The sequence below is a fragment of the Phallusia mammillata genome, chromosome 2 (genome assembly GCF_965637545.1).
Source record: "Phallusia mammillata chromosome 2, kaPhaMamm4.hap1.1, whole genome shotgun sequence".
In the NCBI taxonomy this organism is placed as follows: domain Eukaryota; kingdom Metazoa; phylum Chordata; class Ascidiacea; order Phlebobranchia; family Ascidiidae; genus Phallusia; species Phallusia mammillata.
This window is the reverse complement of record NC_137253.1, coordinates 29,782,965-29,808,656: the sequence shown is the minus strand read 5'-3', so window position 1 is coordinate 29,808,656 and position 25,692 is coordinate 29,782,965. Positions and strand designations below refer to the sequence as shown.

At 35.9% G+C, this 25,692-nt stretch overlaps 1 protein-coding gene across 3 annotated transcripts; it reads right to left on the bottom strand.

Annotated features, from left to right (window-relative positions):
- Positions 1-1,599: 1,599 nt before the first annotated feature.
- LOC145215427 (AP-2 complex subunit alpha-2-like) lies at positions 1,600-24,752 on the bottom strand. Of its 3 annotated transcripts, XM_080084129.1 has the most exons (24): positions 24,598-24,752; positions 24,383-24,451; positions 21,671-21,813; positions 21,169-21,362; positions 20,544-20,673; positions 20,012-20,143; positions 19,377-19,455; positions 18,811-18,961; positions 17,381-17,549; positions 16,359-16,496; positions 14,308-14,490; positions 13,575-13,799; positions 12,899-13,093; positions 12,065-12,154; positions 11,220-11,356; positions 10,778-10,858; positions 10,117-10,344; positions 8,563-8,645; positions 7,856-7,947; positions 7,325-7,443; positions 6,722-6,844; positions 6,386-6,462; positions 5,895-6,022; positions 1,600-3,492 (listed from the first exon to the last, which is right to left on the bottom strand). In XM_080084129.1, the coding sequence occupies exons 1-24, from the start codon at positions 24,662-24,664 to the stop codon at positions 3,415-3,417; spliced, it is 3,111 nt and encodes a 1,036-aa protein (XP_079940255.1). In that variant the 5' UTR covers positions 24,665-24,752; the 3' UTR covers positions 1,600-3,414. The 3 variants fall into 3 exon arrangements, with proteins under 3 accessions (XP_079940255.1, XP_079940256.1, XP_079940257.1); XM_080084130.1 differs by lacking the exon at positions 10,117-10,344; XM_080084131.1 differs by lacking the exons at positions 10,117-10,344; positions 10,778-10,858.
- Between the last annotated feature and the right edge of the window lie 940 nt (positions 24,753-25,692).

Sequence of the window (25,692 nt, the reverse complement as noted above, 5' to 3'; positions counted from 1 at the left end):
TGGCCAGAGCAGCAATCAGAAAGTGTGTACAGACTGACCACAGCTGTCACAGCGGTTAAGTGGTATTTACATGCAACCCCTTCTGGCCAATTAACCAGACTTTTTGCTAGGACTGTTTATGCTGCTTTTTTGCTTGTTATGTGGCCAATTATCCAAATTAAACTAACTGCTTTAAAAATTATGGCTCTTCCAGCAGATTTGTATTGTAAAGTAACCGACGTTCGCCAACGCTTCAACTACAACCCAAAAACGTTCAAAAAACATCATGTTATGCAAAACTTCACATCATGTGGGATATGCTATAAATAATGTAGTCCCAGTAGTGAAATTAAGCTTTTATGTGAATTTAATTTTTTCTAATAAAGCAACAAAAGCAGCTATAACAAGCTGTGTGGCTACAAACGGGCAAATAAATGGTTTGAAATTTAAACAAAGGCTTCAATTCCATTTTATACCACATAATGCACATTTACCTAATGCTTTGTTAAAACTGCTAGAAGCTTCCAAAACAAGTTAGCTGGTATCATATCAGCAAAATCACCCAAAGTTCCACAAACGAAGTCCAAAAAGGAATATTGCAACCTGGTATTCTTTTATAAAAGCAGCACTACTAACTCTAAAACTCTTTCTCAGTTTTATTGTGCAATCTTTTTATCCAACAACAGCAGCTTGCAAACAGTTCAAGCCACCCAAACCAGTACTATTCTGTTTTGGTTCAGAGCAACAAAACGCCAAATCACGAAATATTGGCGGGCAAATTTACGCGCCGGCGAGTTTAAAGGAAAACGCTTGCCATTAAAAATAAAAGAGGATCCTAATCTCACCGAACACTGACTTTAATTTCGAACAACTACCTTTAGACTTAACGCAACGCTTAACAAGTACAATAACAAAGTGATGTCTTTGTTTCATTCTCATATTGTTGAGTCACTAATAAAAAATAATAGATAAAAAAGTGGACATTTTTTTTAAAACAAACCTATTGCTTTATAATAACTTTGCCCGAGACATGCCACTTTTTTACTGTACCTCATCTGATTTACTAAGCAACCTTTAAACTGCTCACAGCTTCTACTTAGGAGGTCTCTAACCTTGTTTCGATCATTTACAGCAGATTTAAAGGCAGGATTTTCTCTCTGGTTTTGTTAACACGCCATTTCCCAATGTCAAAACATGTTTGCAGATTAAAATCCCCTAATAAAGTCAAATTAACGGTAGAACACCTCCTCGGCCTATTGGGGGGATCTGATATTATGTGAGCTCCCTATTTTGACGCTTCCAGGGTCAGGACACAAATTCAAACAATGCTGAAAGCTCATTATTACATCAGACCTTGTCATAGTAATCAGCCGTTATTTAAATACATAAACACAGTTGTTGTGCTAAAACTTGGCTTCAAAATCTTTCATTTCTGCCCACCCAAAACACGCCAATATAACTTCTTTGGGTAAGATTGTTCCTCACTTGAAAATATCCGCACTAACATAACACACAGTCAACTTATCAAAAACATCTAAACCACTGTGATGAACCCTAAGTGGGGTTCGAACGAATAATCTCGTTCAAATCTACTCTAAACTCACAGACGACTTCTCGTAGTCACGTTTTCGCATGGCATGATTCCTAACCGGGTTTGTACACGAAAAAAAACACACGAAAAATGTTGATATAATAGAAGATAAGAGAGGGAGAAGATGCGAGTAAATGAAATAGTACAACAACGACGGCTTGGTGATTCAGTTCCACCGCTTGGGGACCCTCTAGTTTGGCAGGAGACGTTTTCTTTTTGTGTGAAACACCGTTATTTGAGTTGGGTGAAGGATATGCACCAATGGGGTTACGCGTGAAATATATCTTTTGCAGTTTTTTTGTACATAGTGCGGAATAAATATTTTGTAATGTCTCTATTAAAGACGAATAGCGAAAATAATATGTAAGGTACGGTCGCGAATTAACGACAATTGAGTGAATTCAGTCTTAGCTGTAAGTGATTCGGCTTGGCTTAAGTGTTACATATCACTCATACTCAAGTCGAGAGTATAGCAGGTACAGCTACAAATAAGAGCGAATATAGGTGGAGAAACCTTACTTTAATAAGTCTTAAATGTGAGTGGTCCGATTTGAGTGAAGAAAAAACACTCAAAGACAGATAGATACCCTTAAAAAGGGACATTATAGGTACTGGTGCAAAATTAATTAAATTTTAAAACCAAAATTACCCAAAGCACAAGAATTGTAAATCGCTTATACAAAGTTGTTGGAGACAGTTTGAGGGGTCACCTAGCGGAAAATAGAAAAGTTACGACGCCCAATTCGGCAGCAAGCATTCTCTAATAAGAAAGTCGTTCAGTGACGTCACTACGTGTAAATAGAAATCATAGGATATTTTTGAACGTCATTTATAGGTTAGTAGTGGTGCAATTGGGAAAATTAAAATTAGGAAACATCATATGCAGGTAAAGAATCGACATTTTTTTCCATACTTGACATTAACTTTTATATTTTAAGTATTAATAAACGTGAAATAAAGAAACCTCTTGCCAAAAAAGAAACGTTTGTTGAGCTAATATGTCTCGCAAAAGAAATGTTTTTGGTCAGTGAAAATGCCAAAAACTTTGGTCCTTTAATCTTACCATTACCAGAAATTCACTTTATGCGCACGCAGGGATGGCAAATGCCCCCCTAACCCACGACGACCGTAATACAAGGTCACATACGGGGCATAGATCGTAACAATATATATGAAAAAGGGGTGCAAGGGGTAAAATTGGGGGCAGATGGGTTTTTGTAGGGCGCATACTTTCACATACACGAAAACAAACAAACGAAAGCATATATAGATAGAATAGATATAAATGTCGTCGAATATCTAATACACGAAACCTCTATAATGTTGATGATTGTTATTGAGGCGCTTCCGCAAAATACGTTCGTGACGTTAGGGGGCAGTACCCGAAGGTGTCTCCCCACCGATAAGCATTTGCGGGCAAAATGTAATTGTGGAGCAGGGTGAATCAAAAAGTGTCACAATGAATCAATTGCATTTGTTAAATTAGAGGCCAAAGTCGTTATAGTTAAGGTAGCTCCCAAATTCGGGATCAAGTTCTAGAAGCACATTTTTTCCTCCGATGTCTATTAAAATGTTCAGCAAGAAAAGTGAAAAACCATCACCCAGCAGTTTGAGCATCACCAAGAATTTCACATTTAAAAAGAATATGACCGGAATCGTGAGGTCATCAGGAAGAATTGTGACGTCAGCAGAATAAAAAAACGACATTTTTTCCCCAAAGCAAACGAGACCTTCCGTTTTACTACTACGCAAAGCAGATAAATCGCAAAGTTTGCCCACATGGGGGCGCTCCGGTGGCGAGTTTTTTTCAGCTGGGGTTCACATGCTTGGCACTGTCTTGGGGATTAAAATTGGTCTTCCAGGAGATCGCATAGCGTTTGGGAGAGAACGCCATTGCTTGCGCGGATAGTAAGACGGTACATCTGCAGAAACAAAGAAAACTAGAATGGTGGCTTTCTGATATACTTCCATATTATATATTCTATACGATATTTATCCATTTTACTATACACATCATTTGATCTACACATATGATTGTTTTTGTAAACAAAAACTAATGGGTCCCCACACGCGTGTTTGTGCGGATTTACGGTAAACAAATGTTGCGGTGATTTTTTAATTCTTAAGAACAAATTTTTACAAACATTAACCCAACAATAAAAAAATTTGTTTGTATTTTTTTGCACTATTATTGTCGTATAATTACAAAAACATTAAAAAAGAACGAAACAAATACTTTCAATTTAATCTCTTGCTTTGACCCAGATGTTGTCGTCCAAGGTCGGGTTTTAAACACAATTTTTTTCTAGAAAGCTGTAACAGTTGTGTTACAGACACTTTAAATTAAAAAGCGATTTGCTGCAAGTGTATACATAACAAATTGTTTTTCATTTAACTTTGTTTCGCAAAACGAGTACCATTGACCTGTAGTAACCTTTTAGGGTGCACACACCAAACGACTGTTTGGCCTTTTGACACCGTTTTCAATAGCACGCCGTCCTTAGTGTTCAACAACACTGTTTCACCTAATTTATACATGCCTTGAGTATTTGATTAAAAAAAACGCTACGTTATGACGAAAGAAAGTTCTGAACTGTGTTAGTAATACCTACTAATTGACCTTAAGTAACTCGTGGTCATGCAGCAGCCAACCTGACAACGAGCATTTAAAAAAAATTATCTTCCAAAAAAGTCAAGTTTATTTTTTCATATTTAGTCTGATTAACAAAGTTTTGCTTGACATATACGAAACCGAAGCACGGTTATTAGGTTTAAATCACGTCATAGGTGTGAAACCTTTGCCAAAACTGAAAATGTGAGTGATAACTTAATAAAACGACATAGCATTGCTGTGCAAAACAGCTGATATCTAATCACCGAAACGACCTCTCGTAAAACGTCTGTCCGACGTCAAGCCGAGCCCTCCCGCTCTGCCCTATTATTCGTAAACGTACTCTCTTGGGACTTCTGCCTACAGTGTCTTTCTTGACCAAACGAGCGTTAGACACATTTACGTTTCGGGGGCCTGTGGGTGTACCGCTGGGTCATTCGGGGTCAAACTTTTGGAGGATCAAGTTCAGATTAATAACTAACATCTGTCCAAATTTCAATAAATTTATAGCACGCTTTCTTGACCAAACGAGCGTTTAAACATTTTACGTTTTGGGGGTCTGTGGGTGAACCGCTGGGTCATTTGGGGTCAAATTTCACGGGGACCAAACTCGGATTAATAACTAACATCTGTGCAAATTTGAATAAATTTGAAACACTCTTTCTTAACCAAACGCGTCTAACAAGCCAGCGTTAGACAGAAAAAAGAAAAAAGAAAAAAAAAATACGGACAAAAACAATATGTGTCCCCTTCAGGGAAGGGGACCCATAATAAAGCATGAAATTGGGTAGCAACTTACAACATACCCCACGGCGGCAAAACTACTAACACAGGAACTCACAAGACGCCTGGATTGGGAATTTCCGGTAGGGGGCACAACGGAGTGTGGGCGTTTACGGCGACAATAATAGTCAGCATGTTGCAAATTGCTGTATCATTGTCACTATAAACGCAAATGCTCCGTTGCTCCAGCTACTGCAAATTCCTAAACTGGGCGTATTGTGAGTTCCTGTGTTATTAGTTTTACCCCTCACGACAGACCCGCTTTGAGCTAAATTTCGATAAGTGGCGCAAAGAGCTGAACTATTTATTTAGCAGCCTGAGGGGGATAGTACGATAAGGAAGTCAGTTTTTTAAAAAAAAATTAGTTAGGAAGTAGGTTTTAATTGGAGTGTAGTGAAATAGGGAGTATTTAAGTTTCAAAAACTTCGACTAATCGATTTGTTACGTAATGAGTGTGACGTAACCACCACCCTCTTGATCAAAAACAGCGCACAAATATAAAACACAAATTGTCCAACACATTGTTACGCGATAGCGCCTCATGGACCCATTATGTGTCCAAAATAATACAGGTATTAATGAAAACACATAAATTGCCTGATTTTTAGAAACTGAAGAGCTTTAACGTAAATTTGATTTGACAAAATGTTAGAACCCAAAAGTTTCAATTCGCGTTAAACCACATTGGTTTGCAAAAATCAGACATTTTTTGTCTTTTTTACCCTATATCCGCTGTGTTACTTTGGACTCAAGACAGCGTCTATTACAAATTGGCTTCATTGCGTAATGTATTGGACGACTTGTGTTTTACATGAATTTCAGTCTGTACAGTGCGAAAATTTTGCCAGGTGATTTTGAGACACCGTTACAATTTATAACATGTACAAAGACGTTAAGAATAGGAGATTGTGTTAAACGGGAGATCCTTACCCTGGCAGCTTGGTTCGGCTCGAGACGAAGAAGACAGCCAACTTGCAAATCTTTGGTTTTCACAATTCCAGCTCCAACCATGTTTTCTGGGTTCGGATCAATTCCGCTTAAACAAGCAATTCCAAAACCTGAACAGAATGAAAAAAATAAATTGAAAAGATTAAATTGTGATGATGTCTGCATTTTATTTTATTTATGTTTTTAAACACCTTAAAAAAATATTTTTTAATGACTTAAGTGGGCTGCATATAGCTGAATTATGCCCCATAGATTCTCTAAGCACTTAATTAAAACTTTGGTAAGCCGACAATATAGATGTATTATTACAATATTTACATTCACAGAAGATGCCACAGCATGTAACCAAATAAAATCCGGCATGTAAAAATTTCCAAATACTAACATGGCTGCCAATTTGTTTATTCGACAAGGTGTTTTTATGCTTGTCAAATAACAAAACCTATTAGGAGGATTAAACACACAACGCTTACCAGTAAGTTTGAGTTTGGTGGAACTGGCATCAATGGGAAATTTCGCTTGGAAGATTTTCTGGCATTCCTGCGCTGGTCTGCGAAAATCAAAAAAATATTTCAGTCACATAACCAGATCAAATATTTTTAAACCACTAACGTCAATGTGACATGAAACTAAAAACTGGTAAAAAAAAGTTTGTTTGTTTTTCGCCTTTTAAGGTTTTTATTTTTCGTGCGTTTCTTTCATAGTTTAAAAGGTTAAACCCTCATGCGTTGTGTTCTATTTGTACAACGAAAAACGCGAGATCTTTACTACAGGGTTATATAGGAGAGTTTGAATTGTTGTGATCTTACTGGCCCAGTTGTTTCCATCTGCCGAAAAAGTTAGTTGCATCCATATCGGTTCCCTCGAAGAACTTGTTGATCAGCACGGGTAGCTTTAGCGACACCGAGTGGGGAGCCCCTTGGTGGTTGTATCTGAGATTAGAAAATATCAATTTAAACTTTGTCCATTTACTCAAAAACTTGTTGTAATAACCAAGGCACGCTGAAATTATAGTTCTACGATTCTACCCAACTTATTTGTAACCCCAAAGTTACGACACAAATGTGGCCAAGTGTAAAGTCAGTCCCGAATCCAGTCCGTTTTATTTAAACCCAAGCCCAAACCCGCCCCAAAATGCTCGGACACACGACTCTGGCCCGAGGTTTGCATCTACCCGGTACAGAGCTTTGATAATAATTGCAAAGGCTTTAGATTAGATGATATCGACCTATTCTAACACCGGACTTTAAAGATGGGCATCGAGTAAAATGTTTTCGTGCGTTTTGCTGACGCATTTCTTCTGGAGATAATAACACCAAGTCAATGAAATAGAAGAACGAAGTAAAAAACGTCCTGCATTTTCGGCCACACAACGAAGTACACATAAAACATTTCCACATGACATTACTGACCTGATCCGCAGCACCGGGGCGTCAGAGAATAGACTCACACATTCCATGTTAAGGAAATGTTGAACCTGAGCACCACCGTCGATTTGTGATGGAGCTTCCTTCTGTGTTGCTACGACCAACTGGCGAAAGAAAAACAAAATCGAAATGAAGATTTTAAGCAAAGGCAGATGAGGGACTTTTCAGGGTTTAATTTTTGTTGAGTGACATCATAAACGTATAACAGTAAACTTTGTAACGTCACAATCAGCCTTAACACAACTTTGCAGCCTTACATCTATAAAAACAGTTTTGTGACGTCAATAGTCTTTTATCACGATCAAATGAAATAACATTTTTTGCAACGGTCAAATGACGTCATAATATTAAAAATATGTGACGTCACAACTTTTTTACTAAGCTTTGAGAAGATGCAACTTTTTCGCGAGAAGAAAAAGTTGCAGAACTATTTGACCTTGAGTAAATACCACCTGCTGAACTTAAAAGGTTTAAACCAGCTTGTATTTAATTAAGTGTTGAAAAACGTAGACTTACTTTTCCCTGTTGGTCATCGGTGAGAGTAACTGAAGCCGAGAAATGGTTGAGTTGGGTCGGAGTTTTGTTGCCGAAGAATAAACCGACACGACCTGCAGAAAAAAGACTTTAAATGCTTTGCAAACCAGCACCACGTTAGATGTCATACAATGACACTTATCAGAAAGCACGTTTCAAAAACAAAAAAGAAACAATGCGAACTACATATTCGCGTGTGTAAACATTTTCTTCAAAGCTATAAGCGAAGCTGAATCAAGTCCGTTTTGTTGAAACTTAGGTCCAACGCAAACACGACCTACAACTCTGCAGGAAATACATTTTATCGCAGACATTTTAGCAATCCATGTCGTCATTATTAGTGAAACATTTATGTGAGCTGTCTGGCTATTCTGTCTTCTACAGTTAAATCACGGTACGTCAGGCCCATTGGCGTCACACCAAATCAGCAGGTCACCAAGAATTTCCCGGCAATGCCAAGGTACAGGCTAGGAAAATTCAAACCCACGACAGGAGTCTTTTCGGGACTCGCGCTGTACCGACTAAGATACACAGGCTTAGCGGTAAAACCGTCGAAAGTCGAATCACAAGCACTGTTGCCTGCCTCGTATGCTGCACAAGACAGTTGTTTAGCAGTAGGGGTGATCCCCTACCAAATCACTGTCTCCCACATTTGTTATACTGGATAGCAAGAGTATAATACAACATACCGTACTGATCTTTGAATTCGCATTTTACTCCGATTTGAAGCAAGTCGTTCTCGAACAAAACTCCGCTGTTTTTGAAAAGGAACCTAAAAAAACAAAGAAAGAGTTAAAACAATAAAAAAACATGTTTCTTCAAATGTAAGAAGTTGAGGTTTCTACCTAAACCATGAGTTACACAACCAACTGTGAAATTATGTTCAATACTGACCCAAAAACACAAGTATGTGAGTTGTGATAGGGTTTTTTTGTAAACAGCAATACAAACGTGTTTAAAAGCCATAGTTAAACGTGAAGTTACTAAACGCAGGCATTGTTTCAAACTGTTTCTAATTTGAAAACAGTAAAGTGTGAAAATTGAATACAAAACCTCGGTTAATCCGGATCTTCGCCTATTTCGGACAAAACTCGAGGTACAAATGATTTGTTATGTGGTAAGGCTTGAACTAATCGACATCGGTTAATCCGGATCTTCGCCTAATCGGGACAAAGTTTTTGGTCTAAACGGGTCCGGATTAACCGAGGTTTACTGTATATTCTACATACGGAATAAATTGCATTCCAGACGATTCAATCGCAACAATGGCTATTGTCTTTAACAATGCACAGTGAATTTAATGTGTTATGCAAGGCCCTTTGACAGTTGCTGATTGATTGCAATTTTCGCGGATAATTAATTAATTGCTTATGGTTTCAAATGCTAATTTCGACGTCACGATATGACGTCACTTTGCATGGTTTGCCCGATGATGAAACAAAATCGGAAGAAATTAAAATAAATTGGAAAATTCCATTTTGTTGATAAATGATAAATCTTAAATTAAGCACGTTAGTAACAGCTTGTTCGAATATATGTATTGTGGACAGTTACTGACATGACAGAAATTACAATGGTATAAATTGCTATAGCAGTAACTGTCCTACTATATTTGATGTGATAAAAAGGATTTTCGTCCCATTTGCCCCAAACAATATCTAACAGTAGAACGGACAGAAACATAAACACTATTATTTTATGGTGTTTAATACTGTTGAAATATTTAAAGATGATATGTCGAAACATCAAAAAACGTAGGCTATTGGAATTTAACTGTATAAATTTATTGCGTTTTAAACGTATTAAATTCCATCCAAAAAGTTTGTAATTTTAAAAAACAGTTACTAAACTGGACCTATGACTTAAAATAACAACTGGCTTAACAAGTTTCTTTAGACTACAACAATTTGTCATTACAGTATACCAAAATCCAAATTTAGACTTCCAGTTATTCTTCTAAGCAAGCATTGAGAATGTTTAATGGACTTACAAGAGAAGGGCATTTGTTAAATATCAGTCTACTAAGTCTCAATAGTAGTAACATTTAACACTTTCTGAACATAAAACAGTTACCGAAGCATAAACCTTTGTAAGTTATTTATCAAATCTACAACTAAGGTCTACTGGACAAACTACAAATACTGGACTAACAACAGGGACAGAGAACAAATGGAGATCGAAACCAAACCTGGGACACCACAACAACAAGAATGAAGACATGTCTTGCTCTGAACTACCCTTACTTTTCAAACCAATCAGAATCAGAAACGTCAGCACAAACATCAGACCCAACTTGGCTTGTTTGGGCAAAATCTATGTCACCAATCCCAGATATAAGCTCTGGTGCTGGCTGGGTAACTAGTGTACCTTCATCGAATGTGTTAGACCCAATATTAAGTAGTTCAACTGCTGGTGGTTGTTCAGAAGACAATTGGTTTGGGATATCAAATCCAGGCAGCAATGATTCAATGCTAAGCCAAAGATATGAGTTAATTTAGTTTCTTTTTTGCTTAAGAATGCCTGAGAGATAAATTTGCAGTGACAAAAGCAGCTACAACTTAAAAGTTTTCATTTTATGAATGAAATGTACCTCGAACTGAATTTTTGGTTGGTTAAAATAAACATTTTGCTCAAAAACCTTGATAAAGCAAAGCATAGTTCAAACTTTCAGGTTGATATTCTAGAATCTTTACCAAAATCAATTTTGCCAATTTACATTCGCAGATCACATATTTAAAAATGGAAAAAATTTAAAATTTGCAAAAACTGCACAAAAATGAAGTTGATTCAAATTATCTGACAACCTCAATATTCCTATTGCAGCGCAGAAATCACATTTTAAAAACGGGCAAAAGCCTCTGTTTTGTTTTTTGCCACCCCACCACACAAAAAGCCATTCCTTACTTTGTCAGATATTGGGTCTCATTTGCTGCGGTAGTTGGGGGCTCTGATCCGGCCGCTGGAACCCCAGGGTTCTCCTCAGTTCTTAGGGGTCAAAAGTAAAGAGTGGGGTTTAAAACACAACCCCAAGTGGGGTCGGGGGATTTTTTTGTGGTGTTAAGACCCATTTTCAAACATGACTGATATAGTTTTGTACAAGACAAATAAAAAATTTATTAAAAAGAAGTATCCATGCTGAATAATTTTAAATATAAAAAAATTGGGAAGTCTTATAAAAAAACAAATACATTGTCACTATATACTGGCCTGGAAGTATGCTCAATAAAATTAAATATAAACTGAAACGTTTGGAAATCTTATAAAACAAAAACACAAATAAATAGTCGCTATATTCTGGAAGTCACCAATAAAAATCCTTAATTGTAAATGGTAAAATTCAATTTACTTGCTCATGTTCACATCAATGACTTGCTCTTCAGGAGCGGGACTTCCCCCAAATACGTCCCACAATGCATTAGTGTTGTTGGTTTCTGGTGCAGCCGCTGGAGTCCCAAGACCGAGAAGGTCAACGGAGTTTGAATTCTGGTAAAGTTAAAAATTCAATCAAAAAAGGTGTATTCTATCAACTTTCACCCAATTCAGACACTGTTTGAAAAATTTATGCATTCTTAGGGGGCTAGTGAGGTTACAGAGGGGCTATAGAAAAAACACATCAACTGACACCTAAATTTTTTTCCATAAACTGTTCTATTTTATCCAAATCCAGCCTTGTTTAAAACTTCACCTATTTTAAGGGATAGTAGGGTAAACAGGGTTACAGAGTGAAACACAGAATCAAAGTTGCAAGTGGGCCCGAAATCTGAGCCCGAACCCGAAACGTTTTGGAGAAGCCCATTTAGGCCCAAAATTTTGATTGACACGCCTACGAAAGCCTTGCAACAAAAGACGAGAAAGAAAAAAGAGAAAGACAACAAACACAACGAACAATAGTAGACAATGGGGTAAACAATACTTTTTAAAGTAGGGTGGGTATTAGGTCAAAGCAAGAGACTTGTTACTTAGTTGAGGGAATTTTTTCAAAAAAAACAACACACGACAGACAGGGAACGTAAAGTCAGGCCCGTTTTCTCAAAAATACCTAAGCCCGAACCCGGCCCAACTTGCAACTCTGCACAGAATGATTTAATACTCAATTGCATAATATTTTAAGATTTTTCTACAAGTAACTGCTACTACTGTTTTGCATGATGGTTTAATCTGAATGCAAAACTAAAAGAGTTAACTTCTTACTGTAATAGGTGGTGGTGTTTCTTTAGTTTCAACGTGATTTTCGACACTTGCTGGAGATTTTTTATGTTTCTCTTCATCTTTTTCAAGTGCCTGAAAAATTAGTTTTCTCTGTAAATCTACTGTTGGTTATATAAAGTTCACACAGATGAATCCACTTAATCGCAAAATCAGTTTAATTGCATGGGGTATGTGAATTTCATACAAGTTGTTTGTAAAGTAAAAATTCTGGCATATTTTTGCTTATTTTAGCGTTTTACAACATTGTCTCTTTGAACAGAAATAATAACACATGTATATATTTATAACAATTACAGTGCAAAGTGCAAAAAATATTTGATGAAGCAAACCTCGATTAAACCAAATTCAGTTAATCGGGTTAACTCTTTGCCCAAGTTGGTTAAAACTTGATTTACAAATGATTTGTAATGTGGTAAGGCTTTAACCCAGTGGTTCCCAACCGGGGAGGATTTCCCCCCTAGGGAGGAATGTTATGATTTAAGGGGAGGAATTTTTAAAAGCTGTAAAACAATTACATTGAAAATGTTACAGAATATTTGTAAAGGATTCTAAAATAGGCATCCCTAATTATAAGGACTATTTCAAATTGCTATAATTTTTTATGTTATATTTGTTTTTCGTCTTATGGGGAGGAATGAATAGTTCAAAAATAGGGAAAGGGAGGAATGTGACAAAAAAGGTTGAGAACCACTGCTTTAACCAATTGCATCAGTAAATCCGGATATTCGTATATTCCGGACAAATCGTTCGATCCGAACGGGTCTGGGTTAACTGAGGTTCACTGCAGAACAAATTGAAAAATCAATCAGGTCATACTTGTGCAGATGCTGGTTTCTTCTTTTTAAGCTTTGCCAATATTGAGGATTCCCTTTCAGGGAACGGAGGCATTTCTTCGAGCACAGTGGCCAGCACATCTTGTGACGTTATTGAACTTAACTGGGAATACTCTAGCGCCCTCTGCTGGAGCTCTACGTCAGCATTTCGCAGCTGGTTGTTGTTTCGGAGAACATTCTGACAATCACAAAACGTTTAGACATGTGAATGTAAAATATTAACCAGACTTTGTCCAACTGCTGTTAAAGGCATTGAGTACGCAGTTGTGCTTACAATAACATGTTAATTCAATGTCCTAAGATTTTTTGAAATGTTTAAGCACTTTAAAAAAAAACTGATTTACAATTGTGTTTGCTAGCAACCTAGCATGACAATAGTAGAGTGCTGCGACTAAGTAATAAAAAGAAACAATTAAAAAGGGAATGTATACACAAGCTTTACTTTTACTACATGAGTCAATATTTATATTTTTTAAAAGAAAAATATAGCAACAAGATCACACAAGCATGTCATGGAAATCATTTTTCAGAACACACCTAAAATCATTGGAGTACAATTTGATAATTTTTATAATTTGACTTTCTAACCCCCAACTCAGACTCAATGTAGTTATTCAAACACAACCCTTAAACAAGAATCTTGAAATTACAAAACAAACCTGAATGGTTGGCTTGATCTCAGGAAACAGGTTGATAAATTTTATGTAAGTTGAAAGTAGGAGAGCTCGCGTTGCGGGGGAGCAAAGATGAAACTTGGAATGAAGAAGATTGAACTGAACAAGGGGAGACGAACGGGAATCCCCTGCTATGAGATTGCCAAATTCCCCAAGAATGTAACCTCCAACTTTTACCATGTTCTCATGACATGCAGGGGCTTGAAGATTCTACAATATAGAGAATATTTTTTAAAAAGGATTTTATTTAGACTGGGTTCGCAGAGAAAATCACAAAAACTTCAAAAGTTAGTAAATTTAAACTTATTGCGTATCAGTGTTATGATATATGTGTGTAAAAGTTTGAAACAACTGAATTTGTTGCTATTTTAGGGACCTCAGGTCTTTGAATTTTGAATTCTTGTAGATGTATTTTTGACTGGATTTGATTTAAGAAGTTCACCTTTTGAAATTTGAAAGACCAAAACAATGGAATGAACTTATTTTAAACATGAAAAAATATTTGTATGTTTTTTTAGACAATTTTGTTATTCATACAGATTGTAAATCCCTATAGTAGCTCTTAAGAAAATGTCTTTGCATATGCATTGGCAAATCGCCTTGACAAATTGGTTAAGAGATTATTTAGATTTGTTTGTATTGGAGGGGATTCATAATCACATACACACCAATATTGATTTAATCACTGGTTAGGGTTTTTTATTTTTCATGTTTCTACCTCGAAAACAGTTTTTGCTGCATAGCCTTGTGCGTCGTCACGGTTGATGACAATCTGAATAACTCGATGCCAAACTTCCTCCGATACGTAATCACCAGCGACTCGAATCAGTTGCAGAATTGTATCGACATACCAAGTATAGTCGGAAGCATACTTCTCAGACAGAATCGCAACTTTTAACACCTAAAAATCAAAGTTTTCACTGAAACAATGACCGAAAACTGTCAAATTTAGGTAAATACATAAGAAAAGACATACAGTAATAGTAAGGCTGTACAACTGTGTAACACAGCTAGTAACACAACAGCTCCTTAAAGTTTAATCATTTGACACACATAAGAGTCAGTGTTTCTTAGCCGTTATCATCACACCAAACCCCAATAATTTCTCTTCAGCCATTGGTTGAACATTAGTAAGGTAAATCTAGGCACATAACCTCTTTTTTAATGTTGCATATCATATTTAACTTTCTGAACTTTATGCAAGACATATAAATTTATTCTTGCAAACTTTATATAATTAAAAAGTCAAAGTAGATAACAAATTGGTAGAGGTTACTTTAGTTCTTAATGTCATGTTTTACCATCATAACTAGTAGAACTTGTTAACTTGGTCAAACATACAGTAACCTCGGTTAAATCGGATCTTTGTCTAATTCAGACAAAACTCGAGGTACTAATAATTTGTCATGTGATATAGCCTTAACTACTTGAGATCAGTTAATCCATATTTTCACTTAAATCTGACAATTTTTTTAGTCCTAATGGGTCTAGATCAGGGGTCGGCAACCTTTTTGGCGACGCATGCCAATTTACTTGTTATTTCCATGTGTTAATGGCCTCGCGTGCCAACGTTTTTCAAAATAATTGTGGTTCGTGCCAGCAGATATCAATAATAAAGAGAAAGCAGAGTGTTTTGCGCATGTAAGGCTGAATTTTAAGACAATGGCATGATAAAAAGCATAAACAACCAGTGTAACAGGGTAAATTGTTATTTCATATGAACACGCAAATCTGTTGGCGTGCCATGAAAAACCACCTCGCGTGCCAACCTTGGCACGCGTGCCAGGGGTTGCCGAGCCTTGGTCTAGATTAACCAAGGTTTACTGTATAGACTGTATAATTGTATTTCACTACTTTTGCTTTCACAATAGTCAGTGTATGAAAACATAGATACAAATGATAGTAATTATTTTAAAAGGCATTGTCTGGCATGTAGAATGTAACCTCTGCACAGCAAATTATTGATCACTGTATCTGTGCCAAAATACAACTTGCCAGAGCAGATATTGATTTTTTTCTAAACACAAGCCAGGCTTTACAAATCACTGAAAGGTCAGAGCCACTAGCATAAGGCAAATTATGCTAATAAAGGATGTAAAGTTATAATGGACCATTTGAATTCAATTCTCCTGTCTGTCTCAATAGAGTCAACTCATTTATAAAGAAACTGCAGTTTTTAGGCACCAAAATTATACAATCAAAACAAATAGACAAAAAGCAGTTTACTTTCTAACACTGAAACTATTCAAAGGCACTCATTTAAGTCATTAGGTAATAAATCTTTCCATATCTGTCAATAAACTAGTTTTTGCAACAGCAAAAATCAATTGTAACGATAACTTCTAAAGTTGCATGTTCATTCTACACAGCAATAAATACATGGCAAGGATAAATATCTTTAGGGCTTCCTACAAACAAGTTTCACTCAGAAAAAAGCTCAATGTGGTGCCCAATGAAATTCCAGTTTAGAACAGATTTTCATAACCTATTCTAACTGCATGCGAAAGCTTGGCAAAACACCAGTTCCATATTATGCTTTGGCAGATTAACAGTGTCCATCTAGACCAGGGCTACTCAAACTTTCTTGCTCTGCGACCCTATTTTATAACAGAAATTTCTATGTGACCATTTATTTTGACTCACATAATAACCCATAATGTTTCGCTACTCCAAAATTATTTCTCAACCCCAATTGGACCCACAGTTTGAGAAGCCCTAATCTAGACAAGTATTCATTGCAAAACATGGAAAAGACAATAGAGTGCTTACCATTTCTTCTCGAATGGCATAATCTGCGATTTTTAGGTAATCCAACATTTCAGCGACAATTTCTTCAGAGTTAGTTTTGTCGCACATTGCATAAAGTAAGTCCACTGCTCGTTGTCGGACGCTAACATCTCGTTCCGTCTGAAACACAATTTTAACTGATCAGTATTTGCACACAAAGGCTACTGATATTTCAGTATTTTGTGAAAGGTAACAACAAAAACTGATAACCCAATAAACAATTTGCCAAGTTTTTTATGCAAATAACTAGGGAAGGGACAAGCTAAGCCAGAACCAGAGTACTCAGTACCGAGCATTGCTGTTTTTGATGTTCGGTGCTCGGCCGAGCAGTTGCACAAACTGACCCGGGCATTAGTTTTGCATATTTAAGCCCTGGTAACATACAAAACTAGCATTTAAAAGAATATCCAAGAACATAAATGACTGTTTTTTAAATGTGTTAGATGGGGGAAAAACATATACTTTTGGGGCTCTACAGCTTAAAACACTGCAGCTTAATACTCTAACCAATTTACCCAGCTTTTTATGCAAATAACTGGATTACGTGAGTATCTGGGCAATTTTCCTGACAAATGCCTACAATGAGGATGGGCCGAGCCGAGCCAGAACCCGGATACTCGGTACCGAGCATCGCTGTTTTTGATGCTTAGTGCTCGGCCGAGCAGTTGCACAAACTGAACCGAGCATTAAATTTGCATATTTTATGCCCTGTATACAAATCTGGTCTTCGAAAGGGTATCCAAGAACAAAAATCAATGTTTTATTAAATGTGTCAGATGTTGGAATAATGCGTATTTCTGGGGTCTGTATAGCTTAACACACCGCTGGTAAGGACCTTGAAAGCTGTGTTTATGACGTCACAATACACCGAGCGTGCTCAGTGCTCGACCAAACAGAACATTTCCAAGTTTTGGCACATCCCTATTAAGGACCCTATGCTAATAACCGTTATATGCAATTAATCAAATGCCTCGGTAGCAGTAAATGAAAAGGCACAAACAAACCTTTAGTGCATTGATGACTGTTTCACGATGTTTCTTGACCGCATCGGCAGAAAATTCGGATCCAGCTAAGAGACACATACTCTCTAGCGCCAGGTAGCGGAGATTTGTCTCTCTGTGTTGAAGAAATTGGCCGAGCTGATTGCACGCACGAACAAGAAGATTAGGTTCACTGTAAAACCAAAGTAGTGATTTTTAAAACTTAGATTAGAGAGAATAAAAAATGTAGCATAGTAAAATGATCTGGAAATTTTAGTTGTAGTACCAAATGTACAGGTAAAATATAAGAGCACCGAATGTTCTGTATTATAATGGAATTCAAAAACAATGTCCACTTTAAGAAGCCAAAATAAAAACTTTGTTTTGGGCTGACATTTGCATTCACTGGAGTACAAACAATCATCAAGTAAATCAGCCTAAAGAGTATGAAAGGATATTTCATCAAAATATAAATGAAATATTTCCTTTTAAAGTAGATATACATAAAAACAACTGTTTTTATTAAAAATGTATGCAAGTTCGGCACATCTTTTCACATTACCTGAAGCAATTTAACCTTTACATGTATCACATTCATAATTTATAAATACACCATTTTGATAGCAACATATGTCAAACGACTGCAATGAAACTATCATTTGTATAGTATAACTTAGCTGTTAAAGATCATGTGCCGAAAATCTTGTAAAAAAAATTAATATCTGTAATATCATAGGTTTACTATGCTGTGTGTTTAAGACAGCAATTTAAACAACCAGTTATATAAAGTGGACTTGGTGTTTATCATTTCTAACAGAATGTTTAAGGTAAGTGAAACTTTTGTGTTTGTCAAATTTGAAGATTAAAATATTCACAATTTTAACAATAGTGTGGGAAACACAAAATTATGGTATTTTACAGTTTCATGGCACTGTTGACAAGCTTTTTAATCCTTCAAGCAACACCAAAACAGTTTTGGTGGTAAAACATTTACAAGGGAGTGGATAGGAGTTAGTCACAATACAAAGTCCAATTCTCCTTACTCCAAAGTGGCATTGTCATTCCACCACGCAATATAAAGCCAGTTCCTGTGTTTGAATATGAAACTTAATGTAGAGTTTCGTATTTGTTTGCAGCAAACTATCATTATTTTCACATGACTAATTAAGTAACACAGATCTTTAAAAGTATTAAGTTGATCCAATGTCAAAAAATAAAATTACATTTGCAGATAAATTGTGTGGAGATAGTCCAAAATTACAAACTATGTTAGTCTTTTTATGTTAACTGACTTCGAAATACATTCTGAGCACAATATATGAAAAGGATTTAGAAAAATTCAACAGACAAAAAAATTGTAAGCAATAAACCCAAGCATTTCATTTTTATGCGTAATGCAGTCAATGTGTTCAAGTACAGCAGATAAGTATTCAGCACTTAAACCAGTCTTTCACCTGTCAATATGAATGATTAGATTAATAGCTTCGAACAAGACAGCATTTTTTGCATTGGAATGTTGCACTTTCTTGGACTTCGGTGGTTCCTGACATTTGTTAAGAATCGTTTCAAGACATTCGACCAGACGTCCTCGAATTGCTGGCTCGTCTGAAATAAAAACAAAAACATACATGAGTTTGTAGCGTGCAATGTAAAATGAAACACATATTCTGCAAAATGTCTGAAATTCTTATATTGTTTATACATACAGCAGTTCATGCAGTCCAATATGAAATAACTTAAATTCTGATTTAGTTGCAAAATTGCTTTTTTGTAGGATACGATTTTTTATAAAATGACCTATTTCATATTTAATAGAAAACAAAAATAATAAAATTAAGGGTAATTGTTAAAAACTTCTGGAATTTGGATTTTGAGATTGAAATGATTCATAATTTAATCGGTTAAAAATGTGTCTATCTATTCGAATAAAGTGTTGTTATGTTTTCACATAGGAAATTTTGTACAGCACACAGAATATTGCCCGGAATAATAATGACCAATTTCGATGACATGTTTTTACCTGGAACAGGGTAGCACTGCAGGAGTCTTAGCAGCTTGACACTAAGCCATGGGGCAGGTACAAAATAGTAGGTGTAGTCCTGAAGAAAATCACAAAGTTAAGCAATAACTTAACACACACTTCGGCTGCGATATTTACACCTGGGGGCCGAACCAGAACGAAACCTTGACAGGCTAGTTTTAATTCATCAAACCCAAACAGTACCCCAATCAGACCATACCCAGTAAAAATGCAACCTGTCTAATTTTTGTGATCGCTACCACAAAAATTATTCATTTCAGAACAACAAGCAGGGCTTGTTATGCACAGAACAGTCAAAATCTTTTCAATTTTAATGGGGCCATGAAGATGATGGGTAGAATAAAAAATAAAAAAGGGGCTTGAACCATGTTAACTTGGTAAATTCCTAAACCCAAGGCTAAAACTTTTCATGCTTTAAAATCTCAATCCCAAACCCTTCTAAACAAAAAAGTGAACCCAAAACTATACAATAGGTGGTTGACTCTCTAATTTGCAGAAAATTTTATAATCTACCAACTTATCTCATTAAAATAAACTGTTACCCTAACCATGTTTTCTTCATTGCAGATTACAAATTCCCCATAATAGAGAAACAAACCCAAAATCCAACCTACCAGCAAGTCGGTGTATGTTGATGTGACAATTCGACTGAGTCTTGAAACAGCAAGGGAAACACATCCCTTGTAGTCGTTCGGACTGTGTTGTGATAGCGAGTGTATTAAACTTACAGCAGCTGTTACCACTCCCTGGAAAATTTCAAAAAAATCAAGATCCTAAAAAACTGAACAAGCTAAAGTGTAACACAACATGTATATTCTTGCCAAAAATTTACCAACATGCCTCAACCTGCATTAAATTTTACCACATATTTCATATACAACAGTATTTACTGTTTTATGATTAAGTATTTCACTGAGTGATAATATTGAGTAAAATAAACAACTTTAAATACTTCAATGTGTAAAATTATTTTGGTCACTACTTGGAAATCGTACTGGCAAAAGTAGTTTGAAACGATGGTCAATGATTGATACCAGTTTAAAAAGTAACCAAGCTAAATTTGTTCTTACAAAACAAAAGTATTCAGTCAACCAATATTTAACAGAAGATTAAAGTGAAATATCGAAACAGCAAGTCAGAACTTACCATGTGCTGATCGTTAAGTAAGTGAATCACTCTAGAAGCCCACTCTGCATAGGTCATGGAGTCGGGCATTGTTCGGAAAAGACGGAGCAAACACAATGCAGCACTCTGCTTTACTGACTCATTTGCTTGTCTGCAAGGCACAGTAAAGTTTTATACAAGTGGAAACACAATTTGTACACACTAGGTTATATGTGGACAGGTGCCTGTTGTGATTAATTAATGATCAGAATGCTTATCTTGTTACATAAGTGTGTCGTAAAATTGACAACATGTCTCAGTCAAAATGTGCCCCATTGAAGTTGATAGTTAGATATAGGCTTGAATGTATGTAGGTTAGCAAATGGAACAAGGCTTTAGGGATCAAAAACATAACACACCAAACTGGCAAAGACAGTCAAATTGAACGCATTATTTAAATCAGGGCCTCTTAACCTTTTGACTTGCAGAACAAATTTAAAGCAGGTGTTAATCACCATGCAACAAAATCACATCTTATTTTGTCATAATGCCGCATACCACTCTGAATTTTCCGATTCAAAAAACAAGTAAAGAGAATATAAAGTCTATCACATTTTATTCTGTTTATAGTAAAATTTATTCACAGTCTCCATGAATATGAACTCACGCTGAAACAAGTAGCTTTGGTACTTCGGAACCGAATGCCTCGGCCATTTCAACAGATCCGATGTTTGCGATGCAGTGAAGAGCGAGGTTAACATGGACAGGTTTGGGTGATGAAATATCGTTCTTGATGTTCTGGATGATTAATTTCATCAAGTCCGAGTTCGAACTTACCAACACAGAAATAAACAGGTAGCCCTGGTGTAACAAAAAATTGTTTACAATGTGATAAATGAACAAAAAGGTACATGACAGCTATACAAGAACATTTAACAGTTTACAGTATACAGTATACTTTTCCTAAACATTAACTTATCTATCTCAAAAACTTAATACACATATAAATAAAAAACAGTTTTGTAACCCCAAAATCACAAACCTTTGCAAAACATTTTTTACACATTACACTTCTTTACCAGAGCACTGGTTTGTATGAAAAGCACTTTAGAATCCAGTCATATTAGATTTTTCTATGCCTTTAACAAGTATATATATGTGTCACTCACAATCTGTTTTTCTGTGTATTTATTTGAACTGAGCAGATTGACTGCCTCCATGTGGCCAAAATCAATGTCATGGCCGAGCAGGAAAATGAAAAGTAATTTGCAAACATATTTCTTCTTGCTGTAACCATCCAAGGTTTTGTCACCTGGAAAAACATTTTTACACATTAATAGCTTAGTATCAAACAACCAATCATGTGGGGTCAATTTACGGTCTATCCCAGGGGTGTCCAACCTTTTTGGCCACAGGGCCACATGCGGTTTACGAATGATTGCGCGGGCCACTTGAGTGTTTACTGCTAATTTGTAATCTGTAAATGTATGTCCACATGTCCACTTTTCTCAGAATATACTGTTAGCATTTCTTGCTTTTTGTTTCTTATTTGGCATAATCTATATCACTGCAGAGTGTGGAAGATATTTCACCGCTAAATGCATTTTTGGCGAGTGTTTGATATCAGATGTACATCAATGAAGCAAGAAATATTACTGACTGACTCTTGAAGCAAGAGTAAGATTGTGACGTAACAATGCAGAAATTGTGATGCGTAACAATGTGCATTGTAATGTAATAAAAGTAACTTGAACAGTTGTGTAATACTCTATTGACAAATAAATAAAGCAAACAATAAATGCCAATCCTCGGAATGTAAGATCGTCATAAATTGAGCAAGCGTTAAAGTTCATAATATAAGTCTTTTCGAAAAATATCGCGCGGGCCACTGAGAACCTTCGCCCGCGGGCCACGGGTTGGACACCCCTGGTCTATCCCCTATAAAATATTGTCAAAAAGATCACATACATGACTCTGGGTTACCCCAGTTCAGTTGTTTGTAATTTTAAAGGTCAGTTGTTTGTATTTTTGAAGGTCATAGTTACGATAAACGCTAAAATTACGATAAAAGTGTTTGTGGTTTGTTGCACAAAGCAAAAAGTAAGAATTGCTATTGCCAAAGGACATGTTTCTTAAACCTTGATAGGTCACCCCTAAAATTTTGCAAATAATCAAAAACTCCACGCCTTTGTTGCCAACACTAGCAAAACTTAAAATTTACAACACAAAAAAGGTATTGCCAACATTTCTCAATCAGTAAATATATAAACATATGGCAACAACCTAGGTTTAGGCTGTTTGCATTTTTCAATTAAGTCATGTCCCTCAGAATAAGAATACAATGCTCAATGGTATTGTGGCTGTTTATATTGATTTACTTCAAAGTCAAAACCATTGACGATTTCATTGCTGCTATCCAGACACAGACAGGCACTTACTCATTGATTTTTCTTTTAGTACTTCTGGGAAATACACCAACCTCAACCATTCCAACACACACAACACTGGCAAAGGATGAGATTGGGAAAAAGCAAGCTTTCTTGGACAATTTTTCAATGTATATACTTAATACACATTTTATAACCAACCAATATTGCAAAATGTGAAGAACATCTTTATTAATGCATCAGTGTAGTAAAAACGATTTGTTTAAGTATTAAACTGCTTAAAGTTTTATGAATATAGTTGAATGTGTGTATATTGAGGTGGTTTGTGTCGTAAATTAACTCTCTTTGATTTAGCATTTGAACACAACCACAATAAATTGAATTTAACAGGATTTTAGTAGGTGGAATTTAGTGATGCACTGGTCTGGTACCAGCCTGTACCACTAGTCAATAATTGCCCACCAATGCTCAATATGAAGGCAGTGTGACCTGTCAGTTAAATGACACAGTAAATCAAATAATGCACTGCACTGTTGCCTGAAAAGTACACAATGCATCATGGCCATTCTTGCTGTAACTAAAAGTTGTTCTTTCGTCAGGCTGTAACTTCAAGCATAAAGGTTGCTACGGTGTTTTGAATATATATATGGGGCTCCAAACTTTTTTATGAATGAAGTAAAAAATGTTGATGCATATAGGATACAAAACTTTAAAATAGATATGCAGTTTAATTGTATTTTGTTCTTACAGAGAACAAAACAATAAAATTGAGTGGTTCAAATGTCCCAGACATATTTTGTTAGTTCTAAATAGTCCAGGCACTATGGACTACTTTGTAACTCAAAGAACACTTAGCTGTGAGTGGGTTTTGTGGCTATAAAAGCTGGCGACAAAGAATAAAATCCACTAATTTTGGGCAAATAATATGTTCAAATGGTATTGCAGAAAATTAAGACATAGAAATGTCAGTTAGACACAGTACCCATATCCACATATGGTTGTATTAACAGTCAAAAAAGGTTTCTTGCTACACGGTCTCGTACCAGTACCTATGCAGTAGGTGGGCACTGTAAGCATATTAATGACTTCCCAATGTCCAAAAGGGCGCAAGTCCCAAAGCACCGCGACAGGAAACAAAGTGTGCGTTGACGTAACTACATTTTTTCTCTGCTCTACTCTGTTGATGGCGTCTCGAGTATAAGACGTGACCACATGTAATTATGTCAACAGGCGATCCACTGCACATTAGCTAATCGACTAATGTCACATTTATCTCTTTAATTCTTCTTAATGCATGATAAATAAAAAAGGGTTTGACAAACTTTTAGGCTATTGCAAGTTAGCTTTTTGGGAGTCAATTCATTTTATTATTGTAAGATACTCTCAAGTGTTGTTTGAAAGTGTTTCAAAATATACATAAAAAAACTAAAAAAATATATTTGTAGTATTCTTTAAAAGGTCAAGTTCCAGGCATTTTATAGAAATAAAATTCACCTTTAAACTTGGATCTGATGTTTGCAAGTTCTTTGTTAATTCTCTTGCTTTCTGCTTCTTTACTTTTGCCTGCACAAAAAATAAACTTGTCACAAGAGAAATTCCTTTTCACAAAACAAGTGAAATAGAAAAATGTGCTATAGAACACAAGCCGATTTACAAATGCTGACTAAAATAATTTGCAGAGAGAAAAATCTCACAACACATTTACTTACAGTTTCGAATGTCAGATATGAAAACAGCGAGGCCTCTCATGGCATCTCCCCTCGAAACTGCCGGCATCTTGCACTTGAAATACTTTGCCCAACAGTTGAAAAAATTAGCAGTGCACCAACAAATATATAGACACAATCTACAAGAATAGATTAAACACCATTTATACTAAAAACTTTTAGTTAACGGAAAGTGAAAGTGCAAGCCAACATTTGTGTATCAAACAACATAATCTTTTTGTCTTTTTTTTAAATCTTTTTTAACAGAAGGAACGTAACTTGGTACCACATAACATATTATCTTGCTGCAAATATTTTTAACCTTCTAATGCAATGAACATAACCTTATGTGGCTCATAGATTACAAAATATAAATCCTAGCCTTTACAGTTTTACACAACAATAAAACAGTACAAATATTGAAGGGTTTGTTTATTTCTCGACTTTTTCGTTCTCGAGAAACAAGAAATTAAAAATCCTAGAAATTTGAGTCTCGAAATTTTTATTTCAGCCGATTTTCTAACAAAAACAAACAAAAAAAATTCCGATTATATGTTTTTTCGTAGTGATTCGGTGGCAAAACAGCAAAAACCGAAGCAACTTATAGATCTTACTAAACCAGGCGTGACTACTACCTGGGAAAGGTGAATGTTTAGTGGCAACGCACATTAAAAATTGCTGTTTTGTAAGCAAAACAAGAAAGTAATGTGCCCAGTGCACTCTAGATGCGAGTTGAAATGAAAAATACACGTGATAAGAGCTGTCACATTTACTTTTTGTCTATGATTGTGACATAATTTTTCTCGAGAAATTCTTATTTATTTCTCAAGAATCGAGACTCAATTTTTTCAAAAGAATTTCGCGACAAGAACGACGAGAATTTCTCAAGAAGGAACTCTAGTTCAATTCAAATTAACATCTACCATTCATAGCACAAAATAATTTTTTACAGCTTCAGAAAAACTACAGATGCAACTCATTTAAGTTGTACCATCAATGTTGGGTTAGACTCAGAGCGTAAGTCTCAACACTCAATACATATTCATTAATATGTATCCGGCTACAGCCATTTAACACTAAATCATATCATAACTGACA

Excerpts from the sequence above, each read along its gene's own strand:
- LOC145215427 (XM_080084129.1), bottom strand. The coding sequence starts at position 24,664 with ATGCCGGCAGTTTCGAGGGGAGATGCCATGAGAGGCCTCGCTGTTTTC. Across the intron at positions 21,814-24,382 it reads CATCAGATCCAAGTTTAAAG|GTGACAAAACCTTGGATGGT; the intron begins GTGAATTTTATT and ends ATGTTTTTCCAG. Across the intron at positions 20,674-21,168 it reads CCAAAGCTACTTGTTTCAGC|ACAAGCAAATGAGTCAGTAA; the intron begins GTGAGTTCATAT and ends TGTGCCTTGCAG.